General features: G+C 46.1%; 2 protein-coding genes across 4 annotated transcripts; one reads left to right on the forward strand and one right to left on the reverse strand.

Annotated features, from left to right (window-relative positions):
* The first annotated feature begins 775 nt into the window (after positions 1–775).
* Positions 776–17,507, forward strand: INTS11 (integrator complex subunit 11). Of its 3 annotated transcripts, none has more exons than XM_074848099.1 (18): positions 776–824; positions 5,371–5,551; positions 6,474–6,571; positions 7,487–7,560; positions 7,776–8,004; positions 8,123–8,221; positions 8,320–8,354; positions 9,013–9,151; positions 10,362–10,426; positions 11,077–11,266; positions 11,968–12,051; positions 12,513–12,602; positions 13,180–13,342; positions 13,958–14,065; positions 14,685–14,746; positions 15,590–15,732; positions 16,387–16,516; positions 17,335–17,507. In XM_074848099.1, the coding sequence occupies exons 2-18, from the start codon at positions 5,524–5,526 to the stop codon at positions 17,398–17,400; spliced, it is 1,803 nt and encodes a 600-aa protein (XP_074704200.1). In that variant the 5' UTR covers positions 776–824; positions 5,371–5,523; the 3' UTR covers positions 17,401–17,507. The 3 variants fall into 3 exon arrangements, with proteins under 3 accessions (XP_074704200.1, XP_074704199.1, XP_074704198.1); XM_074848098.1 differs by lacking the exon at positions 776–824 and adding an exon at positions 4,883–5,140; XM_074848097.1 differs by lacking the exon at positions 776–824 and adding an exon at positions 4,883–4,988.
* Positions 2,837–4,774, reverse strand: CPTP (ceramide-1-phosphate transfer protein). The gene is made up of 2 exons (XM_074848107.1): positions 4,649–4,774; positions 2,837–4,572 (listed from the first exon to the last, which is right to left on the reverse strand). The coding sequence occupies exons 1-2, from the start codon at positions 4,759–4,761 to the stop codon at positions 4,050–4,052; spliced, it is 636 nt and encodes a 211-aa protein (XP_074704208.1). The 5' UTR covers positions 4,762–4,774; the 3' UTR covers positions 2,837–4,049.
* Positions 17,508–17,561: the final 54 nt, after the last annotated feature.

Below are 17,561 nucleotides of genomic sequence, written 5' to 3' on the forward strand. Positions count from 1 at the left end.
CAGGAAAATAACTGGGAAAAATTTGTTTAGCAAAATGCATTAAATATGTAACTCTATGCTTAGTGGGCAGTAGTCAAATACGCAGCAATAGCCTATGGGTGTATTTGTTTGCAAACTGCTGGCCTAATCCTTGTTTCCTTTACTCAGTGAGTAAGTAGCCTTTCCTCAAGCAGAGTGACACTGAATTCATTGTCACCGCTCTGGAAATCGGGCTTCCTGCAGGATTGGTGGTAAACTCAGGTGCTACACCTTCATTTGGACACATCTCTCTTTGCATTAACTCCTCTTCAGCCCAACCAAACCAGAAACGTCTTTAATGGAATGTGTTTGTAGAAACTGTCCCTGTTTACAGTTTTCACAAACTGGATTTGTGACTTGTCTAACGCTGGGAGCAGATCTCAGTCAGTGCCAGCTGCTCATCTAAAAGCATCACCAGGGAGAATGTGGACTCCAACAAGCTGAAGTGTGCCCTGTGGAGAATGGTGCCCGTTACCGTCACACACCGTTACCCACATGGAGGCTGAGGAGGAAAAAAATTATTTACTTGCTCACCAGCCTTGCTTCCTGCTGTTATCTGAGGTTCCTCCGCTATCTCTGATCCCTACTTCAAAGCAGTCTGCACTGAATGTCACATCGTTTATTTTTAAGTGAACTTCAGAATAATATGTTGAGTTGCCTGAACTAAAGGGTAATGGTTAAGACACACAGCAGTAATTTTTTTTTTTTTTTTTTTTTAATTTGAGGTCACTTGACCGTGGAGATGACCAAATCTTCCTCAGTGAATTGCAAGAACTTGCCTGGAGCAGGCCATTCCCTATTGCAAGGTTGGTGAGCTGCACTGCTGTTTTTAGGAAGTTGTTACTGGCTGATCTCAATTTCTCTCACTCTGAGCTATGATGTTAACTTCAGTTTAAAAACTTCGGTTTAGGTACAAGTTCCACAGCATAGTAATTTAGGTTGTGTCACGGTTTGCATTTTTTCTGTCGTTTGAATTTTAGAAAATGGGATAGTCTGAATGGGAAGTTCAATTTATTGCATTTAAGTGGCTTATATATTTATACTGTATCATAAAAACCGCTTATACTGCCAAAGTGATATACCACTTTTGCTACAAGGTTAAAATATTTTTCCATGTGTGAAGAGAAGCCAGGAACACTGTAGAAAGCCAAGTATAGCAGTACTTCAGGCAAGATTTCTGTAGTGGATATGGTTATGCTGACATCCTTGGAAGGATACCTTCCCCTTAATGGAGTATTTAAGTGTTAGCTTTAACTTCTTTTAAAAAGTTCTAAATATAAATTCAGCTGCACAGAGGGGGGAAAAAAAAAGCTGTTTGGTGTAGAATCACAGAACTGTCTAGGTTGGAAAAGACCTTGAAGATCATCCAGTCTAACCATTGACCTAACACTGACAGTTCCCAACTACACCAGATCCCTAAGCGCTAAGTCAGCTTTACTCTTAAACCCCTCCAGGGATGGGGACTCCCCCCCTGCCCTGGGCAGCCCATTCCAACGCCTGACTACCCGTTCTGTAAAGAAATGCTTCCTAATATCCAGTCTAAACCTTCCCTGGCGCAATTTGAGGCCATTCCCTCTTGTCCTGGCGCTTGTTCCTTGGTTCAAGAGACTCATCCCCCCTCTCTGCACCCTCCTTTCAGGTAGCTGTAGAGGGCCATGAGGTCTCCCCTCAGCCTCCTCTTCTCCAGACTAAACAACCCCAGTTCCCTCAGCCGCTCCTCGTACGAAGTCACACACAAGCAATTACTTACGCCCGTCTGTACTTTGACATGAAATCATGTGTGCTTACTGAGGCTTAGGAGACAGTTTATGTGACAGACTTTTGTGCAAAATATTCAAACTCCCTCTAGTGAATCTGCAGGTTGTTGCAGCTTTCGCGTACACCAGTACGTAGGTGAAGGTTTTACTCTTCTGAATTTTGCCCCATTAGCAAATGCTGCCAGACTCTGAACTTGCCCAAAGCCAAGTGCAGGACCTGAGTTTCGCTCAGTGGTAACTAAGTGGGGCTGTTAAAAGGTTCCCATCATCTGGAGACGGAACAGGCCACCAGGAATGTAAAATCTCCATCAGGCGATACCTAATGGTTTAAACGAGAGCACACGGACTGAGGGAGAGCTGTATCTCACTTTGCACAAAATGACTGGCTGAAAACGGACAACAGAGCTTTTTCCCTACTGAGGAAGTTTGATACTGTAATGGCAAAAATCGAGATCATCTTCAAAATTAATGTTTATCTCATAACAGGAATAGTTGAGAATGAATGTGACAAGGGAGAAAAAGTAATTTTCCCTTTCTGCATTAAACCTCAAGAGATCTAGAACATTTTTTCACTTGACACACATTATTATTTGACATAATTTACAGCATTTAATACACAGATGAAATACCAGCTCTACCTATATCAGACAGCAAGGGAGGCGCAGTATTTTGTGATTGTAACGTGGAACTCTGCCATTTTAATATATGGATTTATCCTATGGAACTGTGTTTTAACTGTGTTTTAAGGTGGTCTTAGCAGAAAGGGAATGATGTTTGTGTTTTAAAGCACAGCAACTGTATCTTCATTTAGGATGTTCGAGGAAACTCCCTTTCCTATATTCAGGGAAAAAATAGTGTTGACAGATAAGAGTAACCAGAATAGGAGCTCAGTACACAGCATCTAACTCCACCTGGGTCACTCCTGACAGCTGGTTTCACATCTGATCAGTAGGTAAAAGACTCTGCTAGTTAAAGATATGAATAGGTAACACTGTAGGTCACGTTCCTTCCGACACCACAAAACCAGAAAGCATTCCTATAAAGGATACTCTTCAGAAGCGTGTTATTCACATAATTTAATGTCCAGTTCATCTCCATGAGGCAATAGTGATTTCCTGAATCACACAATGTTACATTAGGCCCAAATGCCTCCCCTCTGATACAATCAAAACATGGTACAGCCAGTGGGATTCTCCCTCCTCCCCCAAATATTCATGTCATCTTGAACTAACAATATAGTGCTTTTTCAGCTTTCAGAAAGCGAAGTAAACTCCATTTTACATACTCTGGTGTGTATATATACAGCAATTTGCAACAGAAGCCGTGAGCCTCACAAAGTAGTGACTTACAGTACAAGTTTGGATTTCTCCCCAGTGAGAGAAGTCATTTTTGTAGGCATTTGACACATTCATTTAAAAAAAATATATAAATCATGAGAACACAATTTAGAAGCATGGCTGACAAACAGATCAGGTACAGTCTGCAGCCTTATTAGCTGGATATAGAGGATTATGCAGGACATATTAAAAACATCCCAAGACACATAAAGCATAGATTAATGGGCAGGGGAAGCTACAGAGGAGGCAAGTCCTGCTTTAATGTGCATGGATCCAAAGGAAAAACAATCTCTTAGAGTAATGACATACAGCACCATTTCCCCCTTTAATTCTAGGGGATACATAATTAGCAGAAGCAATCACAAATCTGTGACCGAAAAGAAAAGAGCTTCCTTTCAGATGGGATTATATTTTCAAGGTTAAAGGATAACAGAGGGCAGCCCCTCCCCGATCTGTTCAAGGGAGCAGCTTGTAAACAGAAGTGGCTGAGTGAGCTCTCAGGTGATGTGTTCAGACACCCCATCTGAAAGCTGTGCTGTCACACCAGGTCCTCACTACTGGTGTAAACGCACAGAAGCTGCAGCGTTTGGCTTAAAAGAGAAACTAATCTCACCCTCCCAGACTAGCTGAAGAGTTGAAGGTGAATCCAGGAAGAAAAAAAAGCTATTAATAGTGTTTTTTCTCTTACCATAGAGCTCTACACACACACAGATACATATATACATATTAAAAAAAAAATTGGTACTTTTTTTTCTCTTATAAAGTGAGGTGTCCTGAATAGCTTTGCCAACCTGTCAGCTCTGTACTGGAAAAGGAAAGGGAGAGTGCCCGTGGACAGAGAACCCGATGCGTGTGCGTCTGTGGAAACGCTCGGTTTTCACCCGGTTCGTCCTGCTTCTGTCGGGATGTGTTGTGGCTCTTTAACATTCCCCCCCTGTCAGGGAAGGTCAAGCAGCTTATGCTGGGCAAAGAGCTCCTGGGTGATGCCGTAGACGTCGCAGATGTAGGGTAAGGCCTCGCCCAGCATCGCGACCGCTTCCTCGGGCGTGCCCACGTTCATGATCTCCAGGAAGGCGTTTCGGGGTGGCAGCGCGCAGAAGGCCACCGTGGCAGCCTTGCGAACGACCCAGGGGTGGTAGGTAGCCAGGGAAGCGTTGTAGGAGTCCGTGCAGATGACAGACGTCCGGGAGTCCTCCCGGCCGGTTCTCAGCCCCTCCAGGAAGAGCTGCAGCCAGCGCAGGGCCCTGTGGAGCCGCAGAACGGTGCGGCAGCCGGAATCGGGGCCCCCCGACCGCTTCTGGACGCCCACCAGCCCGTTGGCCAGCTCGTACTCCACCATGGACTGCAGCGACACGTACTTGTCCCGCTGCTCGCCGTCGCAGTAGCTCTCCATGATCTGCACCTTGGCCACCGCGTCCTTGGAGATGAAAGAGAAGATGGCGCCCAGGCTGTGGAGGAACCTGCGCGCGGGGAAGACGCGCTCGCGTTAACGGGCGGCGAGCCCCGGGCTCCGGGGCGGCCGCCGCGGGCACTCACCGGATGAGCCCCCGCCAGCCGCTGAGATAGGGCCCGAGCAGCACCTCCCGCCGCTCCGTCACACACGTCTGGAAGGCGGCGAGAACCTCCCGCAGGCTGAACGCGTCCGCCATCGCTGCGCGCCGCCGCGGGTCACCCGCCGCCGCGGCCAATCGGCGGGCGGCGCGGCGCGGGGGGGGCGGGCTCTGCGTGCGTCGGGCTCTGCGTGCGTGAGGGCGGCGCGCATGCGCAGCGCGCGGGAGCAGGCCCGGCGGGGCGGGGAGGGGCCGCGCTACCGGGCCGGGACCCTCCGCTCCGGGAGCTCCGCTGCGGGGCCGGGCTGCTGCACGGGCTGCCGGGGGTGTGTGTGTGAGGGGCTGCGCTCCGCTGCGGCGGCCGGTCGGGCCCCTCAGGGCTGGCGGGAGCGGCGGGGCCGGCCCGGCCCTGTCCGCGCCTCATGCGGGTTTTCCCTGACGAGGGCGGAGCGGGGCTGGGACCGGCGGGAGCTGCGAGGTCGGTACTGGAAAGCTGCCGTTGTGCGTGGTGTGAATAAATACATATCGGCGGGCCCCGCTGCGGAGCAGGAGCGCTTTCCTCTCCGGCGATCCCCGTCTGCGTCACGGCCGCAGGCTGCTCCGCGTTCCCTGGCCCGTGGGGGTGGTTCTCGAAGCCAGGCAGGCCTGGATCCCTGTTAATGTCCGTGTGTGGATCTGACTTGTGTTTTCTGTCTGTCTTCCCTCTAGGAAGAAGTTGGGCCGCTGCTTAAGTCTTCTCCCCGATACTGAAAAATAATTGAAATGGCAGCTGTAAAAACGGCTAAATCTTCTTTTTGTGGCCCCCGTTAGGCTGTTTCTGAAATAATTTGCTATGCAGTTTGAGATTTAGAGTTTGTTAAAATGCCTGAAATAAAAGTCACTCCCTTGGGTAAGTCCAATCTGAAATGGTCCTGAAATAAAAGCACTGCAAAACTTCAGAATTTAGAATTTGAAGTGACATGTCTTAGACTGCTAGAGACACGCGTGCCTTTCCGTGCCACAAAAACTGGTCGTGGTGCTGTGCTGCAATATGTGTTATAGTTGTGCAGCATCTTAACGTGATTCTTGTCAGTATGTCATTGTCCTCTGTTTGTCTTTCAAACAAGTAAGAATTGAACAGTCTGATAAGACTATTTTGATTACAGGATTCATTAATACATTCTGGTAAAGGTGTTGTATGTACAGTATAGATAGAGTATTCACTTAAGTGCTAAAGATCCACAGGAAGCAACTTTTTCCTCTTTTTTTTTTTTTTTCTTTTTTTATGAGTTGCACAGAAACTGTTGAGATGCATTTATGTACTGAGAGGGCAGAGTATGTGCTGAGCAGAACTGCTTTATGCTGATGGATAGTTTTCTGTCTGGGTATGGACTTAACTAGAGCGTAATGAAGGTCTGCTGTGAGGCAGAGTATCTGGGGAGGTGCAGAGCCCTGGGAACGTTGAGTTCCGCGCTAATCCTTCCCAGATAAGAGATTATTTTGCTCTTACTTGAAACTGTGTAGCTGCGATCGCACAGCAGCGGGCAGCGAACAAAAGTGCCCTGCATCTGAACTTAATTAGGGGTTTGGATGCAGTGCTGTGTGTGCTGCAGTGCTGCAGCTGCAGGGGCCTCTCATAAGCTGAGGGAATGGGGTGAGTCAGTTCACGCTTGAATACCCCCAGCAGATCTGCTTGCTTGAGGAAAGGATGCAGTCTTCCTGCATCAGAAAAGGGCTAGCAAGTTTGTACAGACCTTTAAATGCTTCTCTTCTGAAGTGATTGTAAATATTCCCAGAGATGTCTTACTGGTCTTTCTTTGGCTTGGGTCCAGGAGCTGGCCAGGATGTGGGGCGCAGCTGTATCCTCGTGTCTATTGCTGGGAAAAACGTGATGCTTGACTGTGGGATGCACATGGGCTACAACGATGACGTGAGTATGGTGGAGAAGCCTGAGTGTTGTGTAGAGATGCTTTCCAGGTGCAAGGCCTTTCCCAGCAGGGCTCCTGGGTCAGTGTTCCGCTCTGTTCCCTTTTATCTGACCCATCTTATGTGGCGTAGGATGGTATTAGCTAGGGGTGTGTGTGTTACTGGGCGTGTGAATCGGCCGCTGCTGGGGCTGGGTTATGGCAGAGAATGAACTGCTGTTGCCCCTTCAAAATCTTCCTGTGCAAGAGGTGCGTGCCCTCAGATATTCCTGGTGTGTGAAGTGCCACCACCCAGCCATCCTTTCCCTGGGCTATGGACCCCGAAAAAATATTAAGCAAGGTGTGAAAGCTCCATTCCTGGTGGTTTTGGTCTTTCTGTGCTTGGGTTTGGGGCAGTTGATTGCTTATGGGATCTGTACCACGCATCTCTGATGCTTTAGAGGGAAAACCAGGAAATAGTCCTGATGTTTGGTCACCTGATACTAGTAGGAAAGGAATAATGGCAAAAATACCCTGTAAGATAGAAGGAGTTAGTGAGACACAGAGCACGTGTGCCATTACAGAAAAGTTTTGAGACTTCCTGCTTTAATGGCTGGGGTAAGCTAAAACACATTGGTCACCTCATTTACTTTGAAGATAAACTTGTCTGCATTTGTATTTATTTGCAAGTTCGGTTTCCCCACCTGCCCTCTGGCAGCCCTGCCATCATTTTTGACTCTTTCTGCACATAAATGCTGATGGTGTTGCCTGCAGCTCTTATTGCTGACACTAGTGCCTCTGCTGCCTTACTGCTCTTCTGCCTGGAGGTGGATTTACAGCATTTCCAGTGTTTCAGGTCATTTGCACCATTGGTGATTAGTAATGTAGTAATAACTGGCTTTGTCTCGTCATGGATCACCTGTTTTTTCCTGTCTTTGCAGAGGCGCTTTCCTGACTTCTCCTACATCACTCAGAACGGAAGGCTGACTGACTTTCTAGACTGCGTGATCATCAGGTGAGGAAGCTTCTTCCTTGTCAGAGCTCAGGTGGGAAATGGGAAAGCTTTGTACGCTGGCCCTAGAACCCAAGCGTGTTGTAAGTTCACCGGTCATAATTTGGCTAGTTTCCTCTACCTCACACAGTGCTTTAAAAATCTGAAGCAAGATCTGAGAGCCAGGCAAGATAAATTTCCTGTAGAGCATCTCCTTTATCCTTTGTGTCTCTTTGCAGCCACTTCCATTTGGACCATTGTGGAGCTTTGCCGTATTTCAGTGAAATGGTGGGTTACGATGGGCCCATTTACATGACACACCCTACCAAGGCCATCTGTCCCATCCTCCTGGAGGACTACAGGAAAATAACTGTAGATAAGAAAGGGGAAACTAACTTCTTCACTTCCCAAATGATTAAAGACTGTATGAAGAAAGTGGTTGCTGTGCATCTTCACCAGACAGTTCAGGTAAATGACCATTTCTGCATACTCGTGGATCAGACCAACTGGGTGGGCGTAGAAGGCAGAGCAATTTTAGGTTTTGAAACTAGAATTTTGAAACGGTGGTGTTTGCCCGTTGGTGCAGGTGGACGAGGAGCTGGAGATCAAGGCGTACTATGCAGGCCATGTGCTAGGAGCAGCCATGTTCCAGATTAAGGTTGGCTGCGAGTCCGTTGTGTACACTGTGAGTATGGACAACAGTATTTACAGCTACCTGCAGCTCCTTTTAACAGCCTGTCCCGTTACCTTGAGAATATTAACAGATTTCTCTTCTTCCATTAGGGCGATTATAACATGACACCAGACAGACATTTAGGGTAAGTAGGAAGCTGAATTTTCTACAAATTGTGTGTATTTCTGACAGGAAAATTTTATCACAGCTTCTGTTAATTCTAGGGGCTTATCAGCACGGATTCTTTATTAGGAAACCGGAACGTTAGACGACGTCTTTGCTGGAAAGATAAATGCAATTTTGAATTATGAGAATGAACAGATTTACACTGATTCTTCCAGATGGACCTTAGTGTAATCTTCTTCTGTATACTCATGTTGATCTGTTCTTAAGGCTACGTAATAACCGGACTTAGATGTTTGAAATGTTTTATTGTCGTGGCATCTTACTTTCTAAGGGAGTGCCAATCACAAACTTCAGTGTTCATTTTATTTTTACTGGCATATGTGAGAGATATGTAATGTTCATGCTGCTTAGAGTAATCTTTTAATGCATTTCAAAATCTGTAGTCTCTATCCTGAGCTGGATTAATTTAAAGAAAGCAGGGCCTGCAAAGGGAGGGCTCCTGCTGCTGCCACAGAACTCCTAGGGGACTTTGAGCAATGAGATGGACATCTGGGTACTGCTTTCCTGTCTGCAAATGGAGGCAGTGACATTCTCCACCCATCTTTGAGACCTGCAGATCAGAAATGCTAGATACCATCTCTTGATTGGGGTTTTTTTTTAAATTCCTTTTGTTTCAGTGCTGCCTGGATTGATAAGTGTCGTCCAGATTTATTAATAAGTGAATCCACCTATGCAACAACTATCAGAGATTCCAAACGCTGCAGAGAAAGAGACTTCTTGAAGAAAGTTCATGAGACTGTAGAAAGAGGAGGGAAGGTACAGTGTTTTGATAATCTAAGTGATGTGTTTTTTCCCTCTTTTTGGGCTCTGTAGTGCTGTGTAACTGTTAATAAATCGGGCACCCATGTATCACCACTACATGAAACCAAAGGCATTTTTATATTACTCCATCTGTACTTTAAAAGCCAGAATATTAAACACTTAAATTATGCCAGGTGATGACAGCATCCTGACACGGCCGTGAGCTGTATTCAGTCAGTCTTTTCTGTTTCTTAGAGCTTAGCCCCTGTCTTTGCTAATACAAAACTTTTTTTTTGAGGTTCTCTTTTTCATTAACGCCATAGTTAGATCACACTTAGGAAGAGACGTTATAAAAAGAGACATTTTAATCCCACAGAAAATGGAACTGAAAGCAGAAATGTGGAACGCAGGAAAGTTTTACTGATTTCGCTGTAGCGAAGGATCTGGTTGTAGGTTCCTAGGAATTAGTTCATTTAACTTGATTAAAGGGAAAGTTAGTCTGGCGCAGAACTTGAACTACATTTTGGTTAAAAGTTACAGCAGTTTGTCACCTGGGACCTCAAGCCCTGTATTTTATTTGCTGGTCTTGTCTCAGCAGGGATAAAATGTTGGCTTGCTTGTGGAAAAGAGGGCGAGTCTCTTGGTAATGGATGTGGTTTGCCAAACAGTGCTGTTAAGCAGCAGATGATGGCTTTCCACTGAGTCTGGAAAACAAATGAGGAGCAGTATTCTCTTTGCTGCCACGTGACAGCACCTGACTGAAGAAAACATTGAAAATCAGAACAGCTGTGTGTTCTTTCCTCCAGTGTTGCCTTAATTTAGGAGGGGAGGAAGGTCAGAATTGCCCCAGCACAGACAAAGCGATCAAGGCCAGAAAGGCTCATCTTAGTGTCCATTTCCACAAATAATGCCAGAATTGTTGCTCTCAGCAACTTGTTTTCATATTACCCAGGAGAGAACAGAACTGGATATATTCACAAGCACCACGGCCTGGCGGAGACTCCCCTCGGCCTGTGCAAACTGAGGGCTCAGCCACGGGGATGCTGGTAGATATCTGTGCCTTCCACCCCAAAACTGCAGAACACATCCCTGTGGACAGACAGACCAACAAAAGAGTATCAGAAAGTGAGAGGGAACCGAGGGACTTGTTCAGAAATGATCATGCTGCAGTGCCATTTATATGCTGTTTGGGTTTCACGTGCTGTAAATTCTACCTCAATTGCAGGTTCTTATCCCGGTTTTTGCCCTTGGACGTGCCCAGGAACTTTGCATTTTACTGGAAACCTTCTGGTGAGTGCTGTCTCCTGTGCGTGTACCACCTCCTTTTCGTCCTCAGGTTGTGGTCCTGGCAGGTTTCTGTGATTCTTTCGTGTCTGTTTAGTACAAGTTTTCTCATTAGCGTTCCTCTGGATGTCAGCCGTGCTGGCAGCTGCACAGTTAATTCTTTCCAAATATTTTGCATTGTTAGTGACTCTAAGCACTAAACTAACCATTTTCTTTTCCAGAGTCATTCTCCACTCCTTCCCCAAAACACTCAGGATCAACTGTCCTTTAAAAAACGTGACTGCATCTTTGCCACGTTGTAAAACTGTTCATGTGAGGGGGAGGAGGGATGAAGAAGTATTAAACTTAGGTATAAGCATTGTGTGGACATAGTTTTGATAATACCAAATGATACTGCTTTTAATTACGTCCCACAGCAAAATGATTGCTATTTGTGATGGCAGGAAGTTGTCTGTAGTGGGTGAGGAGGAGAATTGGAGTAAAGTGTGCTTTGTAGCACGTTAATGTGCAGGGAGGTACCGTTGTTGTTATGGACAGAATAGCTCACAGAGTAGGGCAGGCACAAAAAACCTTTGGAGACTACTCCATAGGTTTGTGGGCTTTCAGCATGGGCAACCAGGATCCTAATTTGGCCTCTGCAACGCTTCTTTCTACAGGGAAAGAATGAATTTGAAGGCTCCAATTTACTTTTCCACGGGACTGACGGAGAAGGCCAATCATTATTACAAGCTCTTCATCACCTGGACTAATCAGAAAATTCGGAAAACGTTTGTGCAGAGGAACATGTTTGAATTCAAACACATCAAAGCGTTCGATCGGGCCTTTGCAGACAACCCAGGGCCTATGGTAGGTGGGCATCAACAACATGCAAATAGAGCAGAGGTGGAGTGTTGGGGGCTGGTTTTGTACCACTCTGTTCCTGGCTAAGGCACAGAGGCAGTCTGCGAAAGCTGAGAGTCCCCTGCCCCGTTAACATCAGCATCCCATCTAAAACCCTTTTGTGGCCAGGTCCTCTGAATGCTTTTATCTGTGCAACTATTAAAGATCTTTCTGTCTTTGTATCAGTAAAGGTAGAATGCCCAGAGAAAATGAAAAAATTGATTGCATATTCTTATAATCTCTATCTCTAAACCTGATTCAAATCACAGTTTTTACAGTATTTACTTCTGACTTGTCAGGAGACAGATCCTTTACAACACAATCTCTTATTGTTGATTTTATTTCCAACTGGTTTATTGGGCAGCAGCTGAAAGAGGAATCTGTTGAGCATGATAGTGTCGTTATAAAAGAGTTCAGAGTTTTTATCAGACACCCTGGATGCTCACAAAAATCTCCTACAACAGTAGTTCTACTTATGTGAAAATTTAGACAAGATGGGAAAAATAAAAATAGCAAAAATCCCTGTTGGAGCTTTGGTGTGGTAAGTGGGCTGTAATGTGTGTTAGTGGATGCCCTCCACAGTTTTAGGGTGTTTATATATTACAAGCAAGTAATGAGGAAAAAAATCTGTATTCTGTGGTGATTCTTGGCACATCTTTGAATTCTAGGTTGTGTTTGCAACCCCTGGTATGCTTCATGCAGGACAGTCACTCCAGATCTTCAGGAAATGGGCAGGGAATGAAAAGAATATGGTAAGAAATTCTGTTTCCTTGAGTGATGTTTTGTGTTAATGTGACAGGGGTCCCGACAGAGCCGTAAGAAGGCTGCAGGAAAGCTTTCCTGAGCAGCTAGAGGACACGAGCTCGGGGTTGTCTTTGCTCTGTGTGACAGGGTGAGCAGAGGTATGTGGCTCAGACAGGAGCCTGGGGGAGATTTTATTTTCAGAAGTGCTTTCATTAATTTGAAGCTGCTTCAAAGACACTTGTAACCAGCATTAATTCTTGGTCAGTGGTGTGTACATTTCAGCAGTTTGCTTTCTCATTTCATTTTTGTGGGTGTTCCCAAGCTGCAGAACAAAGTGAGCAGCTTTCCCATGAGGGATGGTCAGACGTAAGATGGGGAGAACACCAGCTTACAGCAGCATTATGAATTTGGGGCTGTTTTTCTGTTAAGAGCAGCTATGCTACAGACACTTTTCTGGTTTCCTCCTCAGGTCATCATGCCCGGCTACTGTGTGCAGGGAACTGTAGGCCATAAGATTCTGAGCGGACAGCGCAAGCTGGAAATGGAAGGAAGACAAATAGTAAGTTTTATTTTCAAGAAGGCTCCTTTGGGGGAAGTGCTTCAGAACTTCAGCTGGTAGTTAGACACCACCTACTTCTAATGGGAATATGCCACGTACAACACTGAAAATACCCAAGTAATGTTTTCTTTAGAGTTGGACTAGGTTTTTTTTCCTCCTTTGTGTTAGCAATGGCGTGTCTTTTTCTGCCATGAGTCTTTGTCAGGGGCATATTTATAATGTTTAATAACTAGACCCTGTTAGATAGGTAAAAATGATACATTTTTAGGCAGACAGGGATATTCAAAACCTGATACCAGCCAAGTATTGATTTGTTTTGGCAAATGTGTGATGAGTATTGTGCTCTGCAGTTGGGCAGTTTGATCATGTGAGTTAGTGAAAGCTTTTCTGTACAGCATCGTGTTCAGTCTCTGCGGATAAGCGGCTCTCCCCAGCCTCATTTCCCAGTAGAGGTGTTCTGCTGCTTCAGGCAAACTCAACACAGGGCAGCTGGGCTCTGTCTGCGCGTGGCACACGAGCTGTAGTGAGCCAAAGCACTCCCCGATTCACAAAGCCTGTGCTTTCTGCTCCTCCCCAGCTGGAAGTGAAGATGCAGGTGGAGTACATGTCCTTCAGCGCCCACGCGGATGCCAAGGGCATAATGCAGCTCATTCGCCAGGCTGAGCCACGAAACGTGCTCCTGGTCCACGGGGAAGCAAAGAAAATGGAGTTTCTGAAGCAGAAAATAGAACAGGAATTTCGTACGTATCGTGTGGTGCTGAGGAGGGAATGGCAGTAGGGGGAAGGTATTAGGTCACCTACTTAACTCTGCACCGAGGTCCCACGATTAGGCATGGCTAAATTTACAGGACTGGTCACTTTTAATGCCCGTTTGGGCTTGAAGTAAAAGTTGGTTTGTTATGTTTGTATCGTTATAGTTCAGCACTTACTGAATTTATATTTCTTCAGACTCCTAAAAGAAGCTGAGGCAGGTGGGGTACATTTCAAATTATAACTTAGCAACTTCAGTTAAGGGGAATGAGCTCCAGCCAAAAAAATAATTAATTCCTTGGAAACAGCTGACTCTTAAATGATGACTGGAGAAAGACTGGGTGGTCACTTACTGTCTGCAATTTCTTTGCAGTAATTTATAACCAACATCAGAGTGGGGACAGTTTTGTTGCCGTCTTACCGTTTTCCCCCGCACAAGGAGTTAGGGCTAGCCAGGCTAGCAGGTCCTGCCCGCTGGGGTTGTGATGGCTCTGGTGAGGTTGTCTGCAGTTGTGCTTTTCAGGCTCTGTCAAAGCCCTGCTGTTAGTTCCAGCAGTTGCTGTTTAACCCTCTCTTGCTGCCCCTGACCGTGGTTGTTGTTGCAGATGTCAGCTGTTACATGCCTGCAAACGGAGAGACCACCACAATATTCACCAACCCCAGCATCCCTGTGGACATCTCCCTGGGCCTCCTCAAGAGAGAAACCGCCATAGGTGACAGCCTTTCAACCAGAAATTTCAACTGTTGGGCCCTGCTGCTTGTGGTACAGGACTTGTAGGAGCTGGAAAGGGTGTCACATGGCTGTTTGTGGCAACGGTGACTTCCAGTAGTGCTTCCTGGAAAGGGACAGGTTTTATCAGCTTTTAGTGGCCGAGACTGCTTCCTGTGAAATGAAGCGGCTGCTACACCCTGAATGTGTGTTCAGTAATGTTTAAAAACATACACACACACTCACTACTTTGCTACTCATTGCCCATTCACTATGGAAACAAAATCCACGTATGCTTTTACTAGTTAGGTCTGCAAACTGGAATTACTTCTCTAAAACCAGTTTTAAGAAAAACTAAAACCTCTCAAATCAGGAAGTGATATGTGAAGAGAGGCAGTTGTTCTGCATTCCCAAGCATGGTTTCTTACATGTCTAGAGTTCCGATAGTGGTTTAAGCACCATGCACTTTAATGGGCAGAACAGAGATTTAAAATCTCAGTCTCTGAACCTCAGCAGGGACTCAGAAACCCAATTTATTAAGTCCTACAGCAGTTGTCTTGTGTGAGAAGTAAGCACACCATCGTTAACCGTGTCGTCTTTCTCTTCCCTTGGCCTTGGTTTAGGTCTTGTACCAGATGTCAAGAAGCCAAAGCTAATGCATGGCACATTAATTATGAAGGATAATGTAAGTAAAAAAGTTCTTAACGTTTGTCTTGTGTCCTTTGTACAAGTGGTGTCATCATTCATACGCGAGTTCTGGGTGAACAGGAACTAAACCAAAGAGAAGGATCCTAGTTGCTTGGAAGGAGCCCAGTAACACTGTACCTGGGAAGATTAATCTCTAAGACAAGACTCTGTAGCTTCTCAGTTGTCTTGACTGACAGTCTCCACTAGTCCCACAACTTCAGAGTTCCTGTCTTGTGTTCATGAGCAGGGTGGTGTGGGGATGGAATTTTTCGTAGTCTGTCTCATGAATGCCCACAGATGAGGTCACAGGAAATGGATAAATTTGAAGAGGTGGTTCTGTTCAAGGCTGTTGTTTGCCCTGGCCCCCTGCAACCTGCTGTGTGCAGCTGCAGCTGTTCTGAGGAGACTCTGGTTTTCAGCCTGTGGATCCAAGGTGTTTCTGCTTCACTGTGCTGTAAAAATCAAAAGCAGCAGCCTGTTGGTAGGACCTTGGTCTGTTGGACAAGGAGGGAAAGGTGTCAAGGGAGGAGTTCTCATTCCCCTGATAAAGAGGTTAAACCAACTTGCATGCGGAGAGCAACTTGAATTTGGGGCAGTAAAGAATTGGTGTGATTTAGGTGGACATTTTGCCACAGTCCTATCTCTATATTCACTGTCCATCCCTGGCTGTTGCTGCTTGTAGTTGTAACTGAAGTGTCCAGAGTTGAAAAGGAACAATCTTACCTGCTGGAGTTTTGCAGTGATGGACACGTACCTGTGTGCAGCCGACCACAGAGGAGGAATGAAACTTCAGAAAGCACCAAGAAATGGCTTATAATGGCTTTGTACTTTTCTTCTGCAGAGCTTCCGTCTGGTTTCACCCGAGCAGGCGCTGAAGGAGCTGGGCCTTGCAGAACATCAGCTGCGTTTCACCTGCCGCGTTCACATTCAGGACCCGCGGAAAGAACACGAGACGGTGCTTCGTGTCTATAACCACCTCAAAGGGTCCGTCTGCTCTTAGCTGGGGGTGGTTCTCCCTGCCTTGGGATGGACTTGAGCTCGTTCTCAGCAGAGGCAGCACAAGTGCTTCCTCCTTTCTGGCCTTCCAGACCAGCCCCACAGAGTTTAGAGATTCCTCTGCAGCCCAGGGACATAACGGCTCCAGATTTTAGCCAACGTAACCAGAGCGGGGGTTGTACTGTGGTAGCAAACAAGCTCGTGGTCTTTGCCAAGCTCAAGTGGTCCACCTGAAACCTTCGTTCTGTTGGTTTGCTGCTGTGGCTGCAGCTTCTAGTAGTAGTACAGGAGCGAGACCATCAAGCACAGGGTCATGAGGCCTCTCAAAGCAATTCAAAAGCTGCAGCAGCTGAACCTTCAAAGCTGTTTTATTCCACAGGCAGCTGGTGGATTCTGTGAGTAGTCCTGTGCGGAGATGGGACGAGTAGGGTTCAGACTGGAGCTACAGCTATAGTGAAAGCCAGAAAGAAATCCTACACGATTAACACAAGCACCAAAATCAGCCCCATTCTCCCTTCCCTGGGCAGCGGGTGCTGGCTCAGACACAGCTAAAATTAGTAACAACATGGTTGGGATTCACAGATACAGGGGCTGACGCACACGTCCCATCCGACACAAATCCTGCATCTTCTCTCTTCCCAGGGTCCTGAAAGATTATTCAGTGCAGCATCTCCCGGATGGTTCTATAACAGTCGAGTCCATTCTCATCCAAGCCACCGCACACTCGGAGGATCAAGGCACCAAAGTTCTGCTCGTATCTTGGACCTACCAGGTAGGAATACTTGACAGACTTTCCAAACAACTCTGATCAAACTCCTGACGGTCCAGGACCGTCCTACCAGGGGGTTGCTACTGTGGGGGTGAGTCTTCATCGCTCTGGTTTTGAAGGAGTTTGACTGGAAGATGATGAGGTGAGTCACTGCCCTTTTCTGTACCATTTCAGGTTTAGTACAAACCGTTTTACAGGAGCTCTGCTGAGTCAGTTTTCTCTGGGACCACTGAACTGAAGGCAACTGATCTGGAGTAATTACACTTAATACAGTTAATTACAATTACGTGTGTGTTTTGAGGACACTATAGTATCCAGCTTCTAAACTCTCAGGTGTATCACTACTGCCAGGCAGTGTGGAGGTATTTTATATCACATTTCTTAGGTGTAAAAATTCAAACAAGCAGCAAGCTAGCCAACACAAAATATTGGTGAGATTAGACAGCCGTTATGTTTTTTTCTTTTCAAAAGTATACTTAACTGCTTTCTTTACAGCAAGGAAACGCCTTCTTGAGGGCAAAGCAAAAAAAAAAAATAATCAATCAATCGTTCTTTGCTTTCAAGAAAAACGGTCATTTTCCTCAAAAGAGACACCTCGAGTCCAGACACCTACTTTGAGAAGTGGGAGTTTTACACTGATATTTTGAAGGAACAGCCAGAAATGCATTTGTGTGAAGTGGGTTGGCTTTCCTTTTTGAACACTGCTAACATTAGATTTTGCTGGGAATTACTTCAGTCTCTTTCTAGGTCCAGAATCAAATTTACTGCCCCAAATGGGAAAGTCAAGTAGACGATTGCTTTCCTCTTCCTCTTCCCTCTAGGACGAAGAGCTGGGCAGCTATCTCACATCCCTGCTGAAGAAAGGACTGCCCCAGAGCACAGCGTGAGCTACAGAGCAGTGGGCACCATGGCGTTTGAGAGATTTTATTTTGTTTACATTGTCCGTGTGTTTTACTGGGTTGGTTTTAACAAAGGAATTAGAGTGTTTGTCCAATTGCTGCAGTGACAGTGTGTACCCTTCAACAGTACCACGGCCTCCCCCCTCAGA

Source organism: Strix aluco, chromosome 22 (genome assembly GCF_031877795.1).
Source record: "Strix aluco isolate bStrAlu1 chromosome 22, bStrAlu1.hap1, whole genome shotgun sequence".
NCBI classification, from domain to species: Eukaryota; Metazoa; Chordata; class Aves; order Strigiformes; family Strigidae; genus Strix; species Strix aluco.

Coding starts and splice junctions, on each gene's coding strand:
- CPTP (XM_074848107.1), bottom strand. CDS start 4,761: ATGGCGGACGCGTTCAGCCTGCGGGAGGTTCTCGCCGCCTTCCAGACG. Junction 4,573..4,648: donor GGCTGGCGGGGGCTCATCCG/GTGAGTGCCCGC, acceptor CCCCGCGCGCAG/GTTCCTCCACAGCCTGGGCG.
- INTS11 (XM_074848099.1), top strand. CDS start 5,524: ATGCCTGAAATAAAAGTCACTCCCTTGG. Junction 10,427..11,076: donor ATTTTACTGGAAACCTTCTG/GTGAGTGCTGTC, acceptor TTCTTTCTACAG/GGAAAGAATGAATTTGAAGG. Junction 12,603..13,179: donor AAATGGAAGGAAGACAAATA/GTAAGTTTTATT, acceptor GCTCCTCCCCAG/CTGGAAGTGAAGATGCAGGT.